This window comes from Nilaparvata lugens, chromosome 6 (genome assembly GCF_014356525.2).
Source record: "Nilaparvata lugens isolate BPH chromosome 6, ASM1435652v1, whole genome shotgun sequence".
Lineage (NCBI taxonomy): Eukaryota > Metazoa > Arthropoda > Insecta > Hemiptera > Delphacidae > Nilaparvata > Nilaparvata lugens.
The window spans coordinates 19873624-19898757 of NC_052509.1; the positions used below are offsets into that span (position 1 = coordinate 19873624).

The 25134-nt window shown below is 34.5% G+C and overlaps 1 protein-coding gene across 3 annotated transcripts in view; it reads left to right on the forward strand.

Moving 5' to 3' along the window:
• Window positions 1–746: 746 nt before the first annotated feature.
• LOC111061266 (anion exchange protein 2) overlaps window positions 747–25134 on the forward strand; it is a 49865-nt gene continuing 25477 nt past the window's right edge. The window contains exons 1-9 of one of the 3 annotated variants that reach the window (XM_039430348.1): window positions 747–1006; window positions 10145–10359; window positions 12736–12877; window positions 16414–16720; window positions 17746–17923; window positions 19007–19212; window positions 20386–20442; window positions 22762–22911; window positions 23586–23783. In XM_039430348.1, the coding sequence (XP_039286282.1) occupies window positions 762–1006; window positions 10145–10359; window positions 12736–12877; window positions 16414–16720; window positions 17746–17923; window positions 19007–19212; window positions 20386–20442; window positions 22762–22911; window positions 23586–23783 (1698 nt within the window). In that variant the 5' untranslated portion in view covers window positions 747–761. The remainder of the gene's footprint in view (window positions 1007–10144; window positions 10360–12735; window positions 12878–16413; window positions 16721–17745; window positions 17924–19006; window positions 19213–20385; window positions 20443–22761; window positions 22912–23585; window positions 23784–25134) is intronic. The other 2 variants (XM_039430349.1, XM_039430350.1) reach the window with 2 other exon arrangements.

The following is a 25134-nucleotide window of genomic DNA, read 5'->3' on the forward strand; positions in this document are numbered from 1 at the left end:
AATACTGTAAAAGCATTTTTCAACAATTAACAATTTCCTTTCTCATCGCAATCCATAGCGCTGGCCACTCACGGTAGGACATGTATGATAGACTTGATGACATGCTTGTTCATCATGCGCGCGCACACACACACACATCTTTTGTAATCAGCGAGAGGCTTCTAACATAGGCTAAACAACCAATGACAAAAAATATAACATGTTTATAAATAAACCTCAGGAAAATTACAAATTATGACAGAAAAATAATTCAACCTCAAAATAGAGCAGCGAAGATAAAATTACAAAAAATCGGAGATACAAAAACCTATACCCAAAAATTTTGGTGGAGCCTTCTGCTGTGATTACAGCTGTGATGACACAATAATATACACTGTGTCCCACGAAAAGGTTTACACTTTTAATTCTATATTACTTGCCCATTCATTCACCGAACTTTTTTAAATTTTACACAGTTTTCAAAGTAGGTTCTAGAAATATTCTGGGAAAATTTCAGCTCCCTAACCATCGTAGAAACAAAATGGCGGCTTATTGAAAATTTTAATTGATTGGTAAAATGTTTGCTTTGAATTGCTAAAAACCTACTTTGTAAACTTTAAAATTCAAAAATTTTGGTGCATGAATGGGCACGTAATATATAATAAAACGTGTAAACCTCTTCGTGGGACACTGTGTATCACAGTGTATGTTGGCTGTGTATCATGCTTGCTTATCATGGATGTTCTACCGTCAGTGGCCAGCCTAATGAATCAACTCTAATAATGTTCTATTTTGTTGCAGTTCACCGCAAGAAGAGCTACCCCCACATGCACGTGCCGCTTAAAGCTATGCACTCGCGGTCGATGAGAAAGCACTCGTCAGTCTCCGCCAAGGAAAGCAACGAAGAGGCGCCCCCCGGCCCCCCTGATGCCCCCAAGGAGGGCGATGCCTCCCCTAGTGTGCCGCCACCTCCACCCGCCGACTCAGAACCCGCCACTAGCCCGCCTCTCAGCAGTGCTACTCCGAGGTTGGTCAACAATAATAACTATTATCTTCTTATATTGTGAGATTCATTTTAAGCTATTCATTGCATAAATAATAGCAATGCTTTCCATTCGTTAAATGGTGATAGTTTTATGTAAAGTGATTCTCACTACAACAATCTTTTTAAATCTTTTAATTAATATTGGAGACTAGCAGGTAATCCGTGAGGGTATGATTAAAAACTTGTCAAACTGGAAACTTGAGGAACTAGAATCTTGATGAATTAAAAATAGGCCTATAACTAACCACGGTAAATTGAGAATTTAAATCTAACTACATTTGGGCTGCTGTATTAGATTTGGAACTGTTTTGGGCGTAAGCCTGTGGTACTTTTCTGTAAGTTGTGTAATTCTAAATGATTAAATAGATAAATAAATAAAAATAAAATCTTATGCAAAATTAGCTCAGTCCATTAGCTCAGACATAATGATGCGTCATTCGTGCACTTCCTATCCCGTACATGTATTAGCCAATTCTTCTCTTTATTATATTATAGATTGGTCATTCACATTTTGCTCTTCTCACGTTGGTTGTTAGTTCCAATAAGCACAAGACTTCCATGGAATGATTTCCCTTTCTGGAAAAAATATTTAAAAATCTGGTGTGGTACACTCACACAACTTTCCTTGCTCATTAAACTGGGAGCCTCATTCTTAAACAACAATAATTTAGAGAAATAACATAATGACGATTGGCGGCAACATAATTATTTGAAACTACGATCAGACTACTGTATATGTGTGTATATAATTGTTTTCAGAGTACTTTTTCCTTTGTGTAAATTGTGAAATCCGATGATTTTTTAAAAATCGTCAAAACAGCTGTTCTACAGATGAAATATCTCGACTATGTGTTATTTTTATACTGCTATGTGTTATTGTTATACTTTTAGACTGCTCTACCTACCTACCACATGCACGAGAAGGAGGTTACAAAGTCCATTTCTGAAGGATGGGGTGAACCCCCCTTAGTTTCCCAGAAAGGAGACTCATGCCAGTTGATGGAGCTGATAAATAACTATACAGAGTATGAATTTTAAATAAATCAGTCGAGTAATTTTTGAGAAAATCGTGAAAAACATGGTTTTTCAGTAATTATTCGCCATTTTTCTCGAGAATATTACGCAGCTCCTGCAATTTTCCTAGAAATGAGGCTCATGTCAGTTGATAGGGCTTATAAATAGCTATCCATGGTATAAATTTGAAGAAAATCGTTAGAGCCGTTTTCGAGAAAACCGTGAAAAACATGGTTTTTTAGTGATTATCCGCCATTTTTCTCAATAATATTACGGAGCTCCTGGATTTTTTCCAGAAATGAGACTCATGTCAGTTGATAGGGCTTATAAATAGCTATCCATGGTATAAATTTGAAGAAAATCGTTGAAGCCGTTTTCGAGAAAACCGTGAAAAACATGGTTTTTTAGTGATTATCCGTCATTTTTCTCAATAATATTACGGAGCTCCTGAAATTTTCCCAGAAATGAGACTCATGTCAGTTGATAGGGCTTATAAATAGCTATCCATGGTATAAATTTGAAGAAAATCGTTAGAGCAGCGAAGATAAAATTACAAAAAATCGGAGATACAAAAACCTATACCCAAAAATTTTGGTGAGCCTTCTGCTGTGATTACAGCTGTGATGACACAATAATATACACTGTGTCCCACGAAAAGGTTTACACTTTTAATTCTATACTACTTGCCCATTCATTCACCGAACTTTTTTAAATTTTACACAGTTTTCAAAGTAGGTTCTAGAAATATTCTGGGAAAATTTCAGCTCCCTAACCATCGTAGAAACAAAATTGCGGCTTATTGAAAATTTTAATTGATTGGTAAAATGTTTGCTTTGAATTGCTAAAAACCTACTTTGTAAACTTTAAAATTCAAAAATTTTGGTGCATGAATGGGCACGTAATATATAATAAAACGTGTAAACCTCTTCGTGGGACACTGTGTATCACAGTGTATGTTGGCTGTGTATCATGCTTGCTTATCATGTTTGTTCTACCGTCAGTGGCCAGCCTAATGAATCAACTCTAATAATGTTCTATTTTGTTGCAGTTCACCGCAAGAAGAGCTACCCCCACATGCACGTGCCGCTTAAAGCTATGCACTCGCGGTCGATGAGAAAGCACTCGTCAGTCTCCGCCAAGGAAAGCAACGAAGAGGCGCCCCCCGGCCCCCTGATGCCTCCAAGGAGGGCGATGCCTCCCCTAGTGTGCCGCCACCTCCACCCGCCGACTCAGAACCCGCCACTAGCCCGCCTCTCAGCAGTGCTACTCCGAGGTTGGTCAACAATAATAACTATTATCTTCTTATTTTGTGAGATTCATTTTAAACTATTCATTGCTTAAATAACAGCAATGCTTTCCATTCGTAAAATGGTGACAGTTTTATGTAAAGTGATTCTCACTACAACAATCTTTTTAAATCTTTTAATTAATATTGGAGACTAGCAGGTAATCCGTGCTCCCTCCGCAAGGGTATAATTAAAAACTTGTCCAACTGGAAACTTGAGGAACTAGAATCTTGATGAATTAAAAATAGGCCTATAACTGACCTCGGTTAATTGAGAATTTAAATCTAACTACATTTTTGGGCTGCTGTATAAATTAGAATTGGAACCGTTTTGGGCGTAAGCCTGTGGTACTTTTCTGTAAGTTGTGTAATTCTAAATGATTAAATAGATAAATAAATAAAAATAAAATTTTATGAAAAATTCTAAGTTAATCAGTCCATTAGCTCAGACATGATAATGCGTCATTCGTGTACTTCCTATCCCGTACATGTATTAGCCAATTCTTCTCTTTATTATATTATAGATTGGTCATTCACATTTTGCTTTTCTCACGTTGGTTGTTAGTTCCAATAAGCACAAGACTTCCATGGAATGATTTTCCATTCTGGAGAAAATATTTAAAAATGTACTGTAGTCTTCTAAGATATATTGAATTGAAATTGTCTAGAGAATTGGAGCATTATTAGTTTTGATTGAATGAAACTTTCCGCTCAATAATTCTGTAATTTATCAAGTATATTTTGTGAAAATACTGAGTACTGTTTTCAGAGGTGTTATAGACTCGAAATAGCCATGAGAATTGAATATCATATTTCTAATAAATGATCTTCTTTTTCATTCTTACCACCTTATAGTGGTTGATTCTTGCTTCATTCACTCAGACCTTTGATCTACTTCCTGAGTCCAAACCATTAAACAGCAGAAACTTATATAAAGTCTCTAGTAAGAGAGCTTTGAAAAATAAGTGAAGTTAAATTCAGTGAAAAATAAGACAATCATGATAATATTTTTAACAAATTCAGTCCAGCATAGTAAGTTCCGATTTGTTGAAACAAAATATTTACGGTGTTATCAACCTACATCTATTAACTATAACTAGGGCCTTTAAAACGAATAATTCCCTTGAGTTGCAATAAACATAGCTGTAACACAAGACATAAAAACAGTTCCTGATTGTAAATTCATACAATGCAGTTAAGAGTACATAGAAGGAGTTTTCTTTTCATTCAACATTCGAGTTGTTACTATTATAAAACTTGAATACTAGAATATTGCTTTTAGTCTAGTCACTATATACATTGGTGTATTATCCTTTTGGATATTACAATTTCCTTGTGCTAGATACAGAGTGGCCAAAAAACCTCGTATTTTCGGTTCATTTTCCAGTCTACAACTATTTCTGCCAAATCCAGTGATCGGACAGAAAAATTTGCGTTCGCCTTTTTTAGATTATAAAATTCTGAATAAAATGAGATCATTCGGAACTCTCTATCTCCAATGAGTACTGAGTTATGATTTTTCAAAAATGAGTAAAATTCAAAGAAAAAATCAATTCTGATGAATTTTATATAGAATTGTAGATAAATTCATGCTAGACCAAATTTGACTTAAGATGCATGATTTTGGTTCGCCTTGACGAGCCGAGAAGAATGAAATGTAGTACGATGAAATATGAGCATTGTGTCAAAAGTTACAAGTGTTTGAAATTTTGATTCTTGAAGTGTCCTTATGCGCGCCTCTCCACTAGGAAATACTGAAATGAAGGCCATCTAACGGGTGATTCTCAAATAACATAATCTCATGAATTTATATCATTGTGCGAAATATCAATGTGAGGGCAATGTAGTTTGTGATGATGGTTGAAGCTGAAAATTAAGTGTTTTTTATAATACAAGGAGCATTGTTGTCAGGTGAACCTGGAAATCTGTATGAGATGAGCGCTCTACCTGATCTCAGATTGTAGAGCACAAAAATACGCTCAGAGGGATTTTGAATTATACATCTAAATGGTAACAATCGGAAGATGAAAAACTAAAATTTATCAAAATTGATTTTTTCTTCAAGTTTTACTCATTTATGAAAAATCATAACTCAGTACTCAATGGAGATAGAGAGTTTCGAATGTTCTCATTTTATTCAGAATTTTATAATCTAAAAAAAGGCGAAAGCAAATTTTTCTGTCCGATCACTGGATTTGGCAGAAATAGTTGAAAACTGGAAAATGACATGAAAATGGGGTTTTTGGGACACTCTGTATCCAGCACAAGGAGATTTTGCATGAAGATATTGGCTCTGGACATTACTCAAGTATCCAAATAATATATTAAAATATCAGAACTACAATATAAATTGCAAGCACACCCCCTTTTTTATGTATGTTTTGTGGTGCGGTATATTGATATCCCTGTTGAGTGATATTCTTACAAGAAATAGTATATTGGATATATACTGGAGCGGTTGCTAAAATCCCTATTTTGCAAATAAATTTGCAATAAGGTATGGCCGTCCGGCTCGCAAATATGCTGGGTTCAGATCACAGCTCTAGCTCAGTAGTAGATGCATGAACATTCCAAATATAATGAATCACCATAGGGTTCAATAACTGGTGATCAATAATTCTTACCGCTGCTTCCGTGAATTTATTGATGAATACCAATAAGGAAGTCAAAAAGATAGTTGGTGACTGATTATCAGTAACCATATATTCAATCGAGAATAATGAAGATCAACTAGGGTTTTTCTAGTTGATTTTTAAAACACTTGTCATGAATATAGGTATGCACCACCCTTTACCCTTTTGAAATTCCTTGAAACTTACAACGCCAGTTCTTGAAGTTCTCTGGATCCTTATATGATATACTGTAGACTTATTAATGTAACTATCAGTAAGATTTTTCTGGTTGAATAGTATTACTATCATCAAAGGATGATAAGTAAGAAAGGCTGTGAATGAGATCAATATTAATTAACTCCTTAATTATATATGCTGCGGAATAAAAATACTTGGTACCAAGACAGCTCAAACTGTATATCAAGAGATGAATTCGGAAATAATAAAAACTTCTAAGATCTTGTATGCTGACATAAAACAGAAAATATATTCCCATAAAATAATATATATAAAATATCCTTATATCTATAATTCCAATATAAATAAATTCTTCAATATTTTAATAATTATCACAAGGTTTATTAGCATTCACGGTGTTGTGAGCTGTAAAAATATATATATTCTCAATACTAATATATAGACTTCAAGTCAGTTCAGAATCAGACAAATTGAAACCTGTTCAGTCTACAGATTTAATAGAACATACTTTGATCAATGAATAGTAATTGATAAAAATAATAATTTACAATCTCAGGGTTTGTGTGTTCGTGCCGTGCATGGAAATAAGCTTCCTATATAAACCAAATAAATTCATAAAAAGATTTCTTATAAACTATATGATAGTGTTCGACACATGGCGAATTTCTTAAATTTGAATAAAAACCTATATAGCGCTTTGATTAATTCCCCAATTCACTGACAAAGGCCTTATTATTAAATGAGCTCATTTACAATATTTTGCAAACTCACTATAATGATGTTCATGAAGTTCTCGTAGAATAATTAATTATCTCCAATAATTAATTAGCCGGATCCTTCCGTCTCTGCAGGGCTCGTGTATGGTCCAGGTTTCTTACAAGTTTCTATCAGTATTAAAGATATATTTACGGGAATAAGTTACAGTTAAGAAATCTTTAACAACACTGAGTTCACAAATAATCAAACATTAATTACATATACTTGACATTTAAAAAAGGGATTGGCTTGATGCTTTTAAAAATTAATTGGAAGAAAGAACCCTAATCTCCATGTTCTCCTCACAGGTCGAGATCACAAGCCAGAGAGAGCATTTCTCAGAAAAATTCTCATCTCTTCCTTAAACGATTTATAAGCTTTCCTCTGATTGGCTTTCTCATCTTAGTAAGACATGATGTAATTGGTTACTTAAGATTCAGGGTTTCTCCAACTTTGTTATACAAAGATAAATAAAAGTTTACAAATAAATAAATTAGGTAATAGTCTGAGAGTATTCCAATAAATAAATCTCAAATATATGATGCTATAATACGATATACATTTAATTTTTTATGTGAGCTTTGTGTACTCTTGGTTTCATACTTTTTTAGATTTCAATAAATATTTGAGTAACAATAATAGTCGTTCTTATCTATTTACATAAACCTTCCTAGTATATATCTATATATATAAAAGCGAAATGGCACTCACTCACTGACTGACTCACTCACTCACTCACTCACTCACTCACTCACTCACTCACTCGCATAACTAAAAATCTACCGGACCAAAAACGTTCAAATTTGGTAGGTATGTTCAGTTGGCCCTTTAGAGGCGCACTAAGAAATCTTTTGGGAATATTTCAAAACTCTAAGGGTTGTTTTTAAGGGTTTAAAGTTCGTCTTTTAGCATGTATATTCTTCTTCTCCCAATCTCTTAATTATAATTGAAATTTCCATAGCATATGTTACTATAGAACTATAATCTAGATAGAGTACCTCTTCGAAACAGTTGTTAACTGGCAACTAAATTAATAATTTTGTCAGGTTGGCATTAAGTTGAGTTGACTTTGTTAGGTTGGCACCAAGTTGAAGATTTGAATGCATTTATAGCGGAAAAATAATTGATTGGGCACTGCTACTTCAATCCTGGGAATATTATATTACTAGCCGTCAGGCTCGCTTCGCTCGCCATATCCGTTTAGCCAGACGTTTAGTCTGAACCCCCGACTGGATTGTCCTAACATATGATAAAAATGCTCAAATGAAAAATGCAGGCGAGCGAAGCGAGCCTGCTGATCTCATTCTTGGACGATCCAGTCGGGGGTCCAGGGGGCGGAGCCCCCTGGCTAGACGGATATGGCGAGCGAAGCGAGCCTGACGGCTAGTAATATATATTTTGTGAGTAGAAATTATAATTCAATTCATAATAGTTGATCGAGCAATCAGCTGATTTGTTAGATATCGATTCAATAAATTGTCGATTGATCTAAGATCAATTGATGTATTAAATCAAAACAAAGGATTCTAACCTCAAATTGTTCATGCAATCTTTTATTTTTTATAATCTGTCAATAATAAACAAGCCACTTTATAATTTTATTTTCTGCCAAAGAATTCTCATTATTGCTTAGTTACAATTTTGTATGGTTCTCTTATCGCTTAATAGATAACATGATTACTTTTCATCATAAATAATACTCGATTTTATTTGAGTGGTACCTTGACTAGGCTATCTATTCTTTCCATTTTACAGTTCTACTAAAGCTCAGTTGTTCACTTCAAAAGTATTTTATGGTGCTAAAACTCCACATCACAGTATTGACTGGACTATTTACTAGTATTGAAGAAGTAGTCTCACTACAGGGCATCCTGGGTGAAACCATAACGACTTCGACGATTCCCCAGTCTATCGACTATGGCGAGTGCATGAAACACTAAACTAGAGAAACTTGATGGTGATGTTGCCCTACATTCATTTCATCAATTCAGTGGCGTAACGTTTCCAAACCGGGCCCCCCCGCAAAAAAAAATCCGGGCCCTTCTTCTAAAATCGTACCATCTTTCTCCAGCCCCCTTCTCCCTTAATCCCAAGCATTAAACTCTAATGTGAACGTACATCTTTCATGAGTGAATTACATAGCTTAGTTTAAAAAATAAAACTTGTTCTCGATTTAATCCAACAATTCAAGTCAAGAATTAATTATTAATAATGAATTGAGTAAGCTATCATATAGTATTTATATTTGCGGCGCCCCTGCCACACTATATGGTATATATGTTCAGGAATTCAATGGGAAAATAATTTCTTTCCTCCAATGCTTACTTAAAGATAGTAAATGAAGATAATGATCTACTTTAAAACCATTCTGACAATCTTTGTTTGAATCAGAGAGAAAAGAAGTAAATCTTATCTATAAGTAAGTGGTTTGAATAGTCTCAGTCTGGATTGTCTCACCGGATGTATAAATTTTAATGATTTGTAAACAAACAATCTTCCTAATTTTTCAATAAGCTCACTACCAGCACACAATTATTGAAGCTCTGTCAATGGAACTATAATTATTATTCTTTCTTGCCTTATTCATTATTTTCTAATTGTATTCTCTTGATATTAATTTATAACCAGATTGATAACATTGTTCTATTGCACATTTCTTCTTACACAATGAATGAAACCTGTCATTTTCCATAATAAAACTTTTGCTTTTTTATCAAAAGTTACTTCTATAATTATTTAATTTTTCTTTTTAAAGTATGCAATATATAATTATCATTTCGGGTCCTAACCCGGGCCCCCTAGACCGGATAATTTTTTTTTCAGAAAACCTATATTAGCCTACATATTATCCGGGCCCCTAGGGACCCGGGCCCCCCGCGCCGCGGGGGCAGCGGAGGTGTACGTTACGCCACTGCATCAATTCTTTATTCATCAAATACATAGAATAGTGTCAAAATAATTCAGAACTTGTCTTTTTTTCTTTAGGGCAACTCTTAAATATAAATAAAAATCTCAGTACCGTTTTAAAACTGTTCAATTACGACATGTTTTGTCAATTTTAAAAGGGTACTTAGATTTCTAAGATTTCTTTATATTCAGAATTTGTGTATGAGATGATAAAACTTCCAATTCATCGCATGATGACATAATATACATGTTGTAACACTGATGAAAATATTGAACAAAAATTGAAGAATAGTTGATGAAAATTCATCTTTTATCACTTGATGTTTACATTGTTGTTTGTTTTTGCAGCGGCGCTTTCATCTCGAGCCCGGACGCAGATGACGATGACGACGATGACAACACGTCACGTGCGGACGACGTGACGCTGCTGAGCAGTGGGTCGGAGGCGATTCGGTCGGAGCGGGCCGCCGCCATCGCTGAGGGCAGTCTCTTCGGATCGTCGCCTGACCGTCGCGTGCAGTTCGACATCGGTACTCCTCCCATTATTATATCGTCGTTCACAGGTGCTCCATTTCAAATCAGTTCTCCTGCGCGAATGCAAACGCTGCTGCACGAGTCATGATAGCCAAGCAAGTTATGGCACTACTTTTGTATGAGGATAGTATGTCGCCTCCATCCAGTTCAAACGCTGAACCTGTTGGCACCAAAAATTGAATAATGGCTAAGCAAGTTAAGGCATTACTTGCATGATGATAGTATGTCGCCTCCATCTAGTTCATCATGGGCACGCAAATTATGGTTATGCTACACATTATGCGTGGAAATATCATGTGGTGTCCTTCGAAATGGCTAAATTCATACGCTGAATCTGTTGGCACAAATCATGGACACAAAAGTTATGGTTGTACTACACATTATGCGTGAGCATATTATGTGGTATTTTCTTATATACTGTGGTACCAGTAACGAAGAAAAGCAATTTGGTATATTCCTCGTTTGACATGGTTTCTCCAGTGATTGTATTGATTACTACGGATGAATGAAAGCGACTTGATATTATCAAAACCACTAATCTATTAAAACAATTTGAGATACGGTGCTAGGTTTAGCTGCCATATCATTCTCAATCTCTTTCAATTTTACTCAAACTCTTCAGTTTACTAGATAGATGATGTAACAACCGAAGCTAATAATTGTTTTGATAAATTAGTGGGTTTGACAATATCTATAATTTATATTCAATATGGATATCTACCACAATATCACCTTCACAACAACAAAGAAGGATTATTATTATATACATAGTATGTGCTCGAATTATCTACTTTGTTTCAAAATGCCTCCCCAATTATTATATCGTCGTTTACAAGTTTTTCATTTCAAATCAGTCCTGAATGCGTGAATGCAAACGCTGTTGCACGAGTCATGATGGGGAAGCAAGTTACCGTAGGGCACTAATTGCATGTAAATGGTTATTAACTAAAAATGGTTATAATTATTCTTACAGTGTTTAATTAATTGGCAGTGAAATCCTTTTGGATGTTCTTCCACGCCGTAATACCCAATGTCACTATCAATAAGTGAGCAATATGGATAGTATCGTAGGATAGGCGTAAGCTTGTAGAAATTTCATCTTGTCAAAGAATGAAGCCATTTGGAACCGTTGGAATGCTACGTGTTGGGACTCTGAGGTTCTACTTGAACTAGAGTCTTGAAAAATGTATGTGCTCTAAAGGCAAGACCTCCAACGCTCCTAGCGTACAGATCTACGTGGAATACAGATTTAAACGTTGCTATCAGGTCAGCCTCCCTTATCAATGATAAATTTACTTGTGTTCGCTTTCTCAGTGATAGGTCAGTAAGATATGACCAATTCGATATTTAATTTGTTCTAAAAGGTCAATTCTGTATCAATTTACTTGACTAATTCGATATCGAATTTGTTTACAACACATTGAAAATAAAGACACTTCACAATACTATAATAATGCAAACAACAAACAGAACGAATCAAAATTGACCACACTAACAAACAAATTAAAAACAATTATTATATCGTCAGTTACAGGTTGTCAATTTTTAGCAAGTACTCAATGCGTCAATGCAATACTTCATAGAAGACATGCAATATTATATTCGTTGTGAGCGCTATTTTAAATCTTCTATTTTATTGGGAACCAAACTGGTTTTCTGCTGTCAACTGAAGAATAAAGTACAGATCATCTATTACTAAAACATGGTAAAAGGGTAACGGCAGTGCATGCTATAATTGAAAATAATCTGCATCTTACATTATGAATCATTATGATACTATTATGAATGTAAAATACTATTTTGCATTACTATCATGTTATTTCACTCAGCATTATCATGCATGTTCAATCAATATACGCATTTATCGTATTGTTACACTATGATAATTTATTTTCACTTTTATCTCATTCGATATTTCTCATTTTCATTCATAGAACATCAGTTGTATTTCAATATTTTTACAGTATTCACTCGTATTAAGTATTCGTATTTTCATTTTCAATTCTACATTTAATTTTATAATCAACACCAGTGAATGTTCGTTATTAGATTTGTATTTCGAAAAATGTTTTTTGCAAAATTACCGTCAGATCATGTTTTTATTATCCAGCACAGAAAACACTTTGTAAAAAATGTTGTCTCTACTCGTATTGTGATTTCTATATCTAATAATTATATGATAAAAATGTAAACTAATCTGCAGTTTCAATAATATTTGAATATCCTAGCTCCAATGAAGCTCCTTCATTACGTTTTTTCCTTTGTGAAATTCACATTCTTCAGTTACTTACTGTGTTTGATTATTGCTGGAAAACTGAATAGTGTTCAAAATCAAAACTTATGCAAACTGTACAGTCTCAATATCGTTTGTCAGTTTCAGTTATGTTTATACTTGATTATTGCAGAAAAGCCGACTGGTGCATCTGTGACCACAGACGGAAAGGAAGAGAAAGATGAATTGGGAGAAGACGCAGCTGCTAGGGAAGGATCAGAGAGTGAGAGGAGAGACGACGAATATGGAGATAGAAAGCACAAACGAAGACATAGGTAGCCTATTCGAATTAATTAATTTAGATTTATTCACTTTTATTTCTATAGATGGTTCAGCCAAGAGAAACAGCTCGGTTTCCATGAGGCCGCTGCAATTTCAAGTTTTTTCTCCTCATTGAAATGTATACTTTTTCTAAAAAAGTAATTTTTTCTACTAGAATTCATTCGTACTGACTCTTACTACATTGTATATTACTCTCTAATTCTCTTGGAGGATTTTTTGTATCCCATTTTTGTAAGATTGACTTTCATAAATTACAATAATGTAATTGAAACTTAGAAATGAATTGAGACAACCATAATTATTGAAAAACAATAACCATTGTCTTAACATATGTCAATAACAGAAAGAACACTGAATAAATGGATTAATATTGTACATTTAAAAGTTTCTCAAGTTTGAAATTGAAACAGGCTTTAAAACATTTGACAGTCAGAAAATGATGCAATCTACGGTAATTCTACTGTAATACTCGCGTCTTTTGCATGGAAGGCTTTTTCATATACTATCACACTTTAACTGCATATGACACGCCCCTGTTATTATTTTCAGGAGGGTTTCATCGATTTTTGCGCTGATTCTTGTTTTGCAATCAGATCTTATCATATTGAAAATTTGTTCCTGTAGAGAGAAAGGCACTTTCCAATAATTTATCACTGTACGACAAAAGCGTATAATGGCTACTGTGCATCGGTATTCGTACTGAAAGATTCACTTGGCATGTTGGTATACATAGTATGTGAAAAGAGTTGGTTTACTAAGCTCTGTGAATAACACTGAAGATGATACAATGGACCTGAAATTAATATGAATGTATTTTTGTATGAATAAATGTGATAGTTAACAATTATTTTATAGTACTTCCTTATGATTTAATATAAAATATTACACCACATTCAGATTCAAATTTTATTTATTCCGATTAAAAATGATAAGCAATAAGATCACAAAGCTCACATTTTTGTCATGAGCTAATTATTGAGAAATAATTATACATTAACACCAAAGTGCGAGATAAATTACTTTTAACATGAAGAGGAGAAACCCATTTCTCCCTCCACAGTTTGTAGTGTAGACACAGACGGACATCCTGCGCACAATTGGATGCACCGTGTCATTTTGCTTCATGTTCTTGTGATGAACACATCTGCGTAGCATACACAAACCAATATACCTGCTGACCAGTTCACTTCTTGGAACATTGCCAGCAATGGGAGGGGAGTGTTGCCGCGTCGCGTTACGAAGCTCTCTCACTCAGACACAAAAGAAGGAGAATGCTGCTAGGTAGTGGGAGTGATTAGTGGAGGATAGAGCATCGGACCTCTCCGTCTTCGAGAAAGAGCCGTGTTAAAAGTAATTTATCTCGCAGTTTAGACAATACCTAACTGACTATGTAGTCCAATTAAGGAAAGTTTATAGAGGGAAAAGTTGGGAAGACAATTTTTGACCCCCCAGTTCTGTTTAGGGTAGTAAGGAGGTAAACATATCAAAAGTCCCCACCCCTACCCCCTGTGCTAAGGGGGTGGGGGTGGTTTAAACGTACCATTTTTTGTTTCTCGCATAAAACTGAAAAACTATGTATCCTAAGGACTTGACTGTCATATAACAAATTAAAGCTTACATAATTTACTCCATTTTTCATTCTGAAAATTTTTTTATATCTCTAGTTTTCGAGATATCCGCTCTTGAAGGTGTGACATTTTTGAAAAAAAAACACGTTTGCCACCAATTTTTTTCTATTTTTGCTCTTTAGCTTTTTAAGAATCGATGGGAAAAATCCATGTTGATTATGAGCTAATAGGGCATTAATTCTCTTCAATTTGATTTATAATTTCACACTTTTACGAATTTCCCTACACCTTTTGCTGAAGCTTTAGTGTTGAGTGTGAAATCTCCATTTTTGCAACAATAGACCAATATTAATTGACAAAGGCATTTGGAGAGAATGTTTTAAACAAAATTTTTGACTTTGCAGCTTTGTTGAGACTAATTAGGAGGTGAACATATCAAAAGTCCCCATTCCTAACTCATGTGCTAAGGGGTTGAGGGTGGTTTAAAAGTTGAATTTTTCAGCGTTTTGCTATCACGCTCATATCTTGAGAACAATGCATTCAACCAACTTGAATAACTATTCAAAAATAAAGCTTGAGAAATTCTCTACACTTTTTGTTCAGTGAAATGTTGTGATATTTCCAACAGTTTCCCAGATATTCGCTCTTGAAGGTGTGTAATTGTTAAAATAACAGGTTTTTATCCAATGTTCTGCTCTTTCAGGGCTCATAACTCTCCAACAATGCATCATAAAAACTGATGCTTATTGTAGTTATGTGGAGTATTGAATTCTCTTTGAAATGGTGTATTATTTCACTATTCCAAGTTTTCCTTTCATTGTTATAGCAGCTTCAATGTAGGGGGTGAAATTTTCATTGCTGCAACAATTGATTGTTTGACAGTGAAATTTGAAGGGGGTGTCTGTGACACAATTTTTGACTTTGCAGCTTGATTTGGACTAGTTAGTAGGTGAACATAGCAAAAGTGCGCATCTTTATCCCCTCTGTTGAAGTTGTGGAACCTCTGAGTTGGCACTTGTTGCAGCAATAAAAATTTCACCCCCTACATTGAAGCTGCTCATAACAATGAAAGGAAAACTTGGAATAGTTGAATAATAAATCATTTCAAAGAGAATTCAATGCTCTTCAAACCTACGATAAGCATCAGTTTTTATGATGCATTGTTGGAGAGTTATAAGCCCTGTGTTTTTTCAAAAATGTCACACCTTCAAGAGCGGATATCTAGAGCGGAATGAATATTGTATTAAATTATGTAAGCTTTAATTTGTTATATGACAGTCAAGTCCTTAGCATAGTTTTTCAGTTTTATGCGAGAAACCAAAAAAATGGTACCTTTAAACCACCCCCATCCCCTCAGCACAGGGGGTAGGGGTGGGGACTTTTGATATGTTTACCTCCTTACTACCCCAAACAAACAGAACTGCGGGGTCAATAATTGTCTTCCCAACTTTTCCCTCTATACCCTTTTCTGAGCATTCATTGCCTGGACTAATGTTCATTTTCCATACTAAGTAAAAATGCGGCATTGAATATTTTGTATAAACTACTCGCACGATGCATTCATATTCTATGATACTAGATCTATCTAGAACTATCTATATAAGATCTGACTTGAACTCTGCTGTTGTATTATAAATGTATTCTTACCATTGTTATATGCTTAAATTTTTAATTTTACATTGTTATTCTGTCTATTTTTATGTTTTGACTTGGTCTGTATGTTCTTTTTTGGCTCAATAAAATGAATTTGAATCTATTTATCACATCTTATTTTGAAATGAAAACACTTGAAAAACTGGTGGATTTTGTCAATTCCACTTGTAATTTGTTGACCATGTTACCGTGGCCACACAGGTTACATCATCAAGCTGACATATTTAGATCTGATTTTATTAGCTGAAGTAATACGCACCAGACGATGTAACACAACATTTGCTAACCGACGTTGTTTGTGCTGTTAGCCGACACAAAGGCAGCAGGAAGTACAGCGGCGTGGGCGCGGGTGCCGCGGAAGACCCGGGCTGGCGGAAGCGGTCGGTCGGCGAGGAGCGGAAGTACAGCATCCGCCCCGAGGAAGAGGAGCTGTCCAACCTGCAGGAGGTCTACCAGGACGACTTGGCCAGCCACCGCTTCGACGAGCCGCGCGGCAAGCGTCGCTTCAGCACCAAGTCTAAGAACTCCATTCCGTCGCTGTCGACCCGTCGCGACACCGGTGCTTCCATCCACCATCCGCTCTACAAGAAGATCTTCGATCATAGTCCGCACGAGGTACTGCCATTATTCACCTGCTCTTTCTATTCATTCATTCGATCCAATTTATTTGCCAATGCTTCATACAATGAACATTTCCTGGAAATTGAAGAATCGAAGTACCATTTTTTTAAAACTTCACTGTATTAATCACCACATCTTTAAGGCTGTTCAAGGCTTATTTGTCAATGAAAATAATTCCAAATATTCTGACAGAATAATGATAATCAAGATTGTATCCTGGAAATATTATGGATTCAATCTTCAACTACTCGACCATAGATAGCATAATAATATAATAATTTTCAAACAGAAAATAGTGTATTAAAAACTTGGTGTTACAATAACAAATCCTAAATTGTAAAAAACCTTCAGTTTGATTTATTAATTTTTACAAACATCTCTTATGGCTGTGCCTTATCCCATTTAAATGGGGTCGGCATTCTTTTCTCTTAGTCTGCCTCCCCACAAAGCCCTATCCAATGCTTCCTCTCTCCTCCAACCACTCTCCCGCAAGTCAGTCGCTATTCTATCTCCCCCACCTCATCCTAGGTCTACCTTGTCCTCTCACACCATTCAAACCAAATCCTGCACTCTTCGTCCAACATGATCCTCCTCCCGTCGCTGCACATGCCCAAACCACCACATCCTTGTCTCCTGTATTTTTTTCCCAGTGGTCCAACTTTTACAGTGCCTCTAATCAATTTATTTCTTATTTTATCTCTTCTTGTAACCCCACACTTCCATCTCAACATTCTCATCTCAGTCACTTTCATCTTTCGTTCCTGTTTCTTTGAAATGGGCCATGTTTCTGTTCCATACAGCATAGCTGGCCTCACAACTGATCTATACACTTTTCCCTTCAATTGACAATTCACTCTCTTAATTCAATTTTTACAAATATCTCTTACCATTAATAATAATTATCAAAATGATTGGAAGCGAAGAATTTGTTGGGAAATCATAATCTTTTCATAGATGAATTTATTTTGTTTCTTTCCTGCATTAAACTTCTAATTATATATTGTGAAATGTTGTTTTAGGTGTTCGTGCAACTGGATGAGCTGAGCGGAGTGGGAGAGGAGAGGGAGTGGAAGGAGACGGCGCGTTGGATCAAGTACGAGGAGGACTTGGAGGAGGGGGCCGACCGGTGGGGCAGACCCCATGTCGCGTCGCTCAGCTTCCACTCGCTGCTCAATCTCCGCAGATGCCTTGAAACTGGTCAGCACCAAATTCAACTCCACCTTTATTCTAAGGCATTCTTGGACATTTATAAATTTACAGGATTATTGGTCCATTAATAATAATAATAAAGACTCGACCATTAGATTTAATTAGTGGCCTAGCAACCGGGTCCAAATTCTGTTGAGGTTGTCAAACAAGTCAAGAATTGAAAGGAAACACATTCAAAAAAAAATCACTTCGATAGTATAAGGCGGAATTTTTTCTCAATATCTTATGAATAAACTCTTTCTCTCTTCAATTCATTCCTTTTTTCTCTTAACAATCCCTAACATAACTTGAATAGAATTATATCAGAAAACCTTGAAATTTCAAGATTGACAGACAAGCTGTAAACATTTTAGAAATGAATAATACAGATTTTTCAACTCTATCCTTATTAAAACTTGGATAATATTAATGATTTTTACTTGAAATGTCGAGCTATCAAATCCTATAAACTCAAAAGTTTTGTAGTTTTTTACTTTGAGTGCCGAAATGTTTAATCGACCTCTGTAATTACTTGAATAATCTCGTGCTTTCTTTGGATACTGACATTGATAAATGAATCATCAACTTTTATGATAATCAATGTGATAACTACATGTCCGTACCAACACGTACTTATTTCAATTGATAACCGATGGTGCTAATATCTGATTTTGTAATGTATTGAGAAATACTCACTCATCTCAACAATAAAATCACTCCCTGTTGAGATAATTTTTGTGAAATTAGTTGTTATATGAATAATTAAATGAAGATTCGTCCAGAGAAAATAGTCTGAAAAACTGAATATCATGACAAAGACATGAATACTGTCCCACACTGTTAAAATGCTAGTTTGATGTCCTGAAATTTGTTCTGGGACTTAGGAGTAAACTTATACAAAAAGTGATATCATATAATATACAAAAAAATGAACTTACCTCAGAATCGGGGGGAGGGGTTGCTATAGCTAGAACTTTTATACCAACTTCCATACCATAGCTTAATTTGTGTACTCGTAGCTTATCTTTCATGTACTTGTTCATGAGTAAATGAATATTGCAGGTCTAATAAAGTTTGTTATCCTTTTGTTAGGTGTGATTCTGCTTGATCTGGAGGAGAAAGACCTGCCGGGAGTGGCTTACAGGGTGGTGGAGCAGATGGTGATCGATGAGCTGATATCTGCCGAGAACAAGGCGACTGTGATGCGAGCGCTGCTGCTCAGGCATCGACATGTCCAAGAACACGACCGCTTCCGCTTCAGTGTCCGCAAAAACACCGCCAGCTACACCAGTCTACAGGTAATTATGTAATCTATCTAGTTGTAATCTATGAATTCGATTATCATTAAAAAAAACCACGTATTCATTCAAATTATTGGGAAATTGAAATTTCTTCAACAAAATTAGTTTGTAACGTTTTCAGCAATCAAATTTGAATTCCTAAAAAATGTCAGTTTCATATTAGTTGAATCAGTTGCTACCCCCGAGTAAATCTTATCTGTCATTGAATTCTCTTTGATAAGAAATACTTGTTGGACCAACGAACCATATTCGTGTAAAATATCGCTGATTGAATAAACGAGTATCAATATTAGCTTCTTTCTCGTCTAGCCAGCACTATGAAGCTGTTGTATCGATGAAGTACTTCTTGAGACATTTGTCCTTATAAATCATAGTTTTTCTATTTATGAAAAAATATTATATGAAGCTTTTGATCTATACCTGAAAATCAGAGGTTAATTATTGTACTGATAATTTTTCTTCTCAAATGTGAAGAATACAATGAAATTCCCTTATATGGAAATCTTGAAATTTTTGGACAAAGGACAAAATTAATATTTTCCATTTTCCCCGTATGGAACGTGTTTTATGTAAATGTTCAAGTTATATTCTTTTCATTTGAACTTCATTGTGACGAAAATCGTATTATTATTTTCTGGGAGATAACAGTGAACGATCCCCTTTTCTCTCTGGAAAGCCTCGTAACGGCTACATTGAACGTTATTATTTCGTTTTCATTATTATTTCATTTTTTTACTTCGTATATGAGATTCATGGTATATTATTTAATTAGAAAATTGAAATAATTATTTATGGTATATTATTTAATTAGAAAATTGAAATAATTATTCATGGTATATCATTTAATTAGAAGATTGAAATAATTATTGTGTGTTTGTATTTGTAAGTTGACTTGATCAGAACATCTATAGTGAGGCATACTTTAAAATATCAGCATTGATAATGGAATGCTGACAATAAATTGAAGCGATCCTCATTGTAGCCTATATGGAAATCAATGAGAAATTAGAATTTCGTTGATTATAATTATCTCATTATATCTGATTTCTGGTACTCTGTAGCATGTAGATTTGCCTCAATTGAGACATTTATACTATGTAAACCTCTCCACTCAAATTATTGTTTTTATTGGGCGTTTGATTGAAATGGTGTTGTACTCTCGTTCTCCAGTCGCTGGATGAGGATAGCAGCAACTGTAGTGAAGCCGACTGGAGTGATCGTAACCATGTAAAGCAAACTCTTTGCCCTTATCAAACTCCTCTCTTCTTTGCTCTTTGAGTTTTTCGTTATGTTTTGTTGCTTGTCGATGCGTGACTTTGTTTACTACTAATTTACTAGAAATTGGTTTCTAGTGTCCTAGTGGTTGCTATTAATTTCAAATCCAACAGAGTAGTGTGATGGTGTACAAAAAGTAGACTAGATTTCGTGCAGAATCATTCCATGTATCTTGAAATAAAATCATTTCAATTATTATTTCTCATGGATATCGATCATGTTAATGTATTAATGTGTTAAATATATTAATTGAGTATTGATATTTTCATGAACGCATCTTATTTTCATTGATGATATTTACTAAGTTAGTAGAAATCTTGACCAAGCATTCACTGAGATTAGTCGCACAATTTTACTGCCGTGAAAATGAAATACATTCCTCTCAATGGCTTGATTCTGTTTTAGCTCTTGCTTCTATTATCACGAAAGTGAAATTATGCGACTCTAAATCGAGTGGAGGCTGGGACTGATATTTGTGCAACATAAAATATAATTTTTACATCAGTTAAATCGCAATAATAATAATAATAATACTTCACGAGTTTCTTATAAATAAATCCATCCTTCTAACCTGTTGGATTAATTTCGAATTTTACTTGTGATATTGGGCAGTATAATACTAAACACATCTGGTTATGCAATGCAACCTAGTCACTAGTCACTAGTCACTATTCTTAGCCTTCAACCATTATTGTTTCTTCAGAAAGATAAATTCATGCTATGCGCAATGCTGCTTTGAATTTTATTAAATAAAATGTTTTATTTCACTAAATTGTACAGTTTTGAGACTAGCTTTTCAGTTTCTCTCCGCTAATATATAGAAATTAGTCTTAGTATGAAAATGATGTCTGCCCATTCTACTTATAATGGCATTTCTATGAGACATTAAATCCATAGTTTTACATGGATTCATGAAACTTTCATAAAACTAACAGTTTTTTTTTTCAATTTACTTGTCATCCGGAAATGTGATGAAATATGATTGAATTTGTGGTGAAACCTTGCAGTTGAAGTTTTTCATAGTGGGTTGGTTTTAATTAACTACCTACATTAACTTGATAATATTCATATTTAGTTGTAAGTTTGTACTTTTGAGATCGTTCAATGCTTCCAAAATTGGAATCCATTTTACGTAAGAAAATTATAAATCATTCATTAAACTCGACTTATAATAATAATTATTATCTTAGCCTTAAATTCGTGGTGAGTATTATTTTTGTTGAATAATTTTTTGAAAGTGTCTAGGAGCTATACATCAACTTAGTATCTCATACAGGAATGTAATTAAAAAAATATATGGTATTTGAATTATAGATGGAATCTTTAGATGTAGATACAATAATTACAATCAGCCGTATTCAACTGAATGTATGAACTCTTGCATGCCTATCTTAGAAATGCTAGGTTCTAGATCATCAATAATAGGTCCTCTTGGATAGAGTGCATGGTCTCATAGTGCTCAGGAATTTATTCCTCCCATTAGAATTTTTTTTTCGCTTGTTAGATTAAATATAATTGGAAAAATCTTGTAATTCTTGTTTCAGGCTACCTTCATGTTTTCAATTAGGTTTATTATGTTCATTCAATTGTTATAAAATCCTCAAAGAAGTGCAAGTTTAATATTCTTGAAGAATGAATTTGATGGATTTTTTTTATAAATAATTTAATTTGAAGAATGTATAATTGTAACAGTTGAATATGATGTAAAATTTTGAAATTGTTTATAATCATACATAAATAATTGGTCAATTAAAAGGCTAAGTTCGTCATCCAGATAGAATTTATTCAGTCAGTATTTCTTTGACATTGAAATCATGTAATTGAGATTATTTCAAGTAACAAGTTCAAAGACTCTCGAAAGGATGAGGATGGTTCATGGTTCTAAGAACCATAAAAGTTGAACTGATGGTTCGGAATCCTCTTAAAACTACAGATTCATTCATAAATATAAAAATAACAATAATACTACCCCAATTAATAACATATCATCTTCATCTGATCATCATCATCATCATGATTTTCTACACCTTATCACAGTCATTTGGCATAATTATTAGTGTTGAAAATATTCTGATTGTCAGAGATCTGCTCGATTTTGTTTCATATCCTTTCTGACTAAATTAGTTATTAATAAATGTTATTATATGTGAATTTTTTACATGTGAAAATTTTGGATTTTGTAGAATATTACAGTATACGTAATAAATAATTTATTCGAAGTGTCTAATCCGTCCCGATTCCGTGATGCTCACAATTCATTTGTTTTTGCAGAATCTAACAGTGAACTCAGTGACCAATGACCATGGGCAAAAGGTGAAGATCGTGCCTTCGGCATCTTCGCTGGAAGTACCAGCCAAGGACAATCATCACAACAATCACTTTCCCATCGGCTCCGAGTCGAAGCTCAATCACCACCATACAGTAAGCTCATTCAACAATAGCTTTCATTAAATCATGCGGCGATAATTTCCAATTTGGAAATAGTTTCAAAATGTTCGAATAGGACTTATAAATAATGCTTGAATATAGTTTGAGTAGGTCTTCATTGAAATTTTGCTAATATTCAAGCAACATCATCATTGGATGCTGCATCATATAAAGCATATTTTCGATCATTGGATGCTGCATTCTAGGATCAAGATCGTTAGCTATACAGTAGAGCATCGATTTTCCGGACACCGGTTATCCGAACGTCTGCTGGGTGATATAAAAAAAATGAAATCCCCTAAAAACATAATCTGTTCTGCATTTCAAGGAGCTAATTGGTCCACGTACACTATTTTAATAAATAGAATATTTTAGTTTCTGTACCTTATTGAATTACACAATCTAGTGTCTATTTCAACATACTAGAATTGGAATGAAAGAAGTGTATACAAGTCATAACAACACGTACTACCAAGTACTATAGGTCAGAATGCAAAGTTTTAATTACGTCTTCTCTTTAGAGCTAGAAAAATCGATTATCTGGATTATCAGTTATCGGGATACTGTCATGCTTCAATTAGTCCGGATAATCGGTGCTCTACTGTACTTAGGTGTTTAAAATGTGTGTGTTTTGAAACGGAAGCTGATAATTGTTTGTATGTTTGAAGGTAGACATGAAAGAGGAGGTGTACACATCGTCGACCGAAGATCTGAGCCGGCGCGCCGCCAAAGAGAGCATCCTGAAGAGGATTCCGATTGGCGCCGAGGCCACCACTGTGCTGGTAGGAGCCGTCGAATTCCTCGAGCAGCCAACCATCGCATTCGTCAGGCTGGCTGAGGGCATATTCATACCCACAATCACTGAGGTCAGAATATCCACTTACTATCAATCCTAACAATCACTATCATATTGTAATATATGCCAGAAATTTATTTATTAGGTTAGCACAAACAATCAGAGATCGGAAAAGAAAAACGGGCTATTGCCCAAAATTTCTTCAATTCCCTAATTTAGTTTCAAATTGTCCAAATATTATACATAGGTTATGTCCATTTCAATTTCTACACCAAATCACAATCTGAAAATCCAAATTAGAATAAATAAATGCCAATTTAACTCTAGTCTCCACTCAATTATGTGATCAAGTAATACAATAATGGAGTGAAATTCTTTCCTTAATTTAAAATGCTTTGTGATATACTCATTCTCAGGAATGCTCATGAGAAAGACTATTCCATATTTGAACGATAAAAGAATTTTAAAAGTTGATCATTTTGCGTTTCCCAAAAATTTAAGATCTTAAATTAATTTGTCTTTAATGATAACATAAATGTTAATATCAATTTAATTTGATATCTGGTTATTTTGTAAATAAGTGTAATTCAGGAGACTTGATTATTTTTGCTACAAATTCCTTTCACTAATTCAAATTGGGTTGATCTAATTTGATTTTTATAATTTCAGTTGAACGAGAAAATTTTTGTAGAATAAAATTCTCGTTCTTTTCACTTGTTATCAAAATTATTGTAGCTTCTCTTTTGTTTTTCATAACAAACGTGCTCGCTTGTGCGACGGTAAAAATATGTATTTGAAATGGCTTCATGTTTGGCATTGACTGAGTTATATATTAATACCCAAAATTTTACTTGTGGTGTGTGAGCTCGTTCGTTAGGACTGTGAGTAAAGTCCGGCTGTTCTGGTGAAGGGGATAGATTTTGTTCTTGTTTTATAATACAGTTTTCCTGTCACAGTTCGGGCAGTTTAAAGAGAATTGTATTATTGAATAGGAAGGGATCTGAACCCACTTCATTAGATCAGTTTTTTTATTTATTTTTCATTAATAATTAACGTCGCGATTAACCAGTGGATGCCAAATTGGGGGCCATTATCATAAAGGTAGGTGACTACTGAGTCATTGTTTTAATTTTCCCATAACCACAACAAATTTAATCTTCACTAGCAGCCAAGCGAGTAGCCCTTGAAATATTCATATATTTATTGTTATTTCATAATTTATAATTATAATTCTAATTTTTGTACTAATAATTTATTGTTTTGTTTTAATTATCAAAACCAGTACGATCATTTCTTGTTTTTCATTTTCCCACCCTTACATACTCGGTGAGGGTACATATTTCCTTACAGTAGGAAATATTAAATGTGAAATACGTGCGCAAAGTTCCTCTGCTGCACTCAAGAAGCCATTCTGCCCTCGC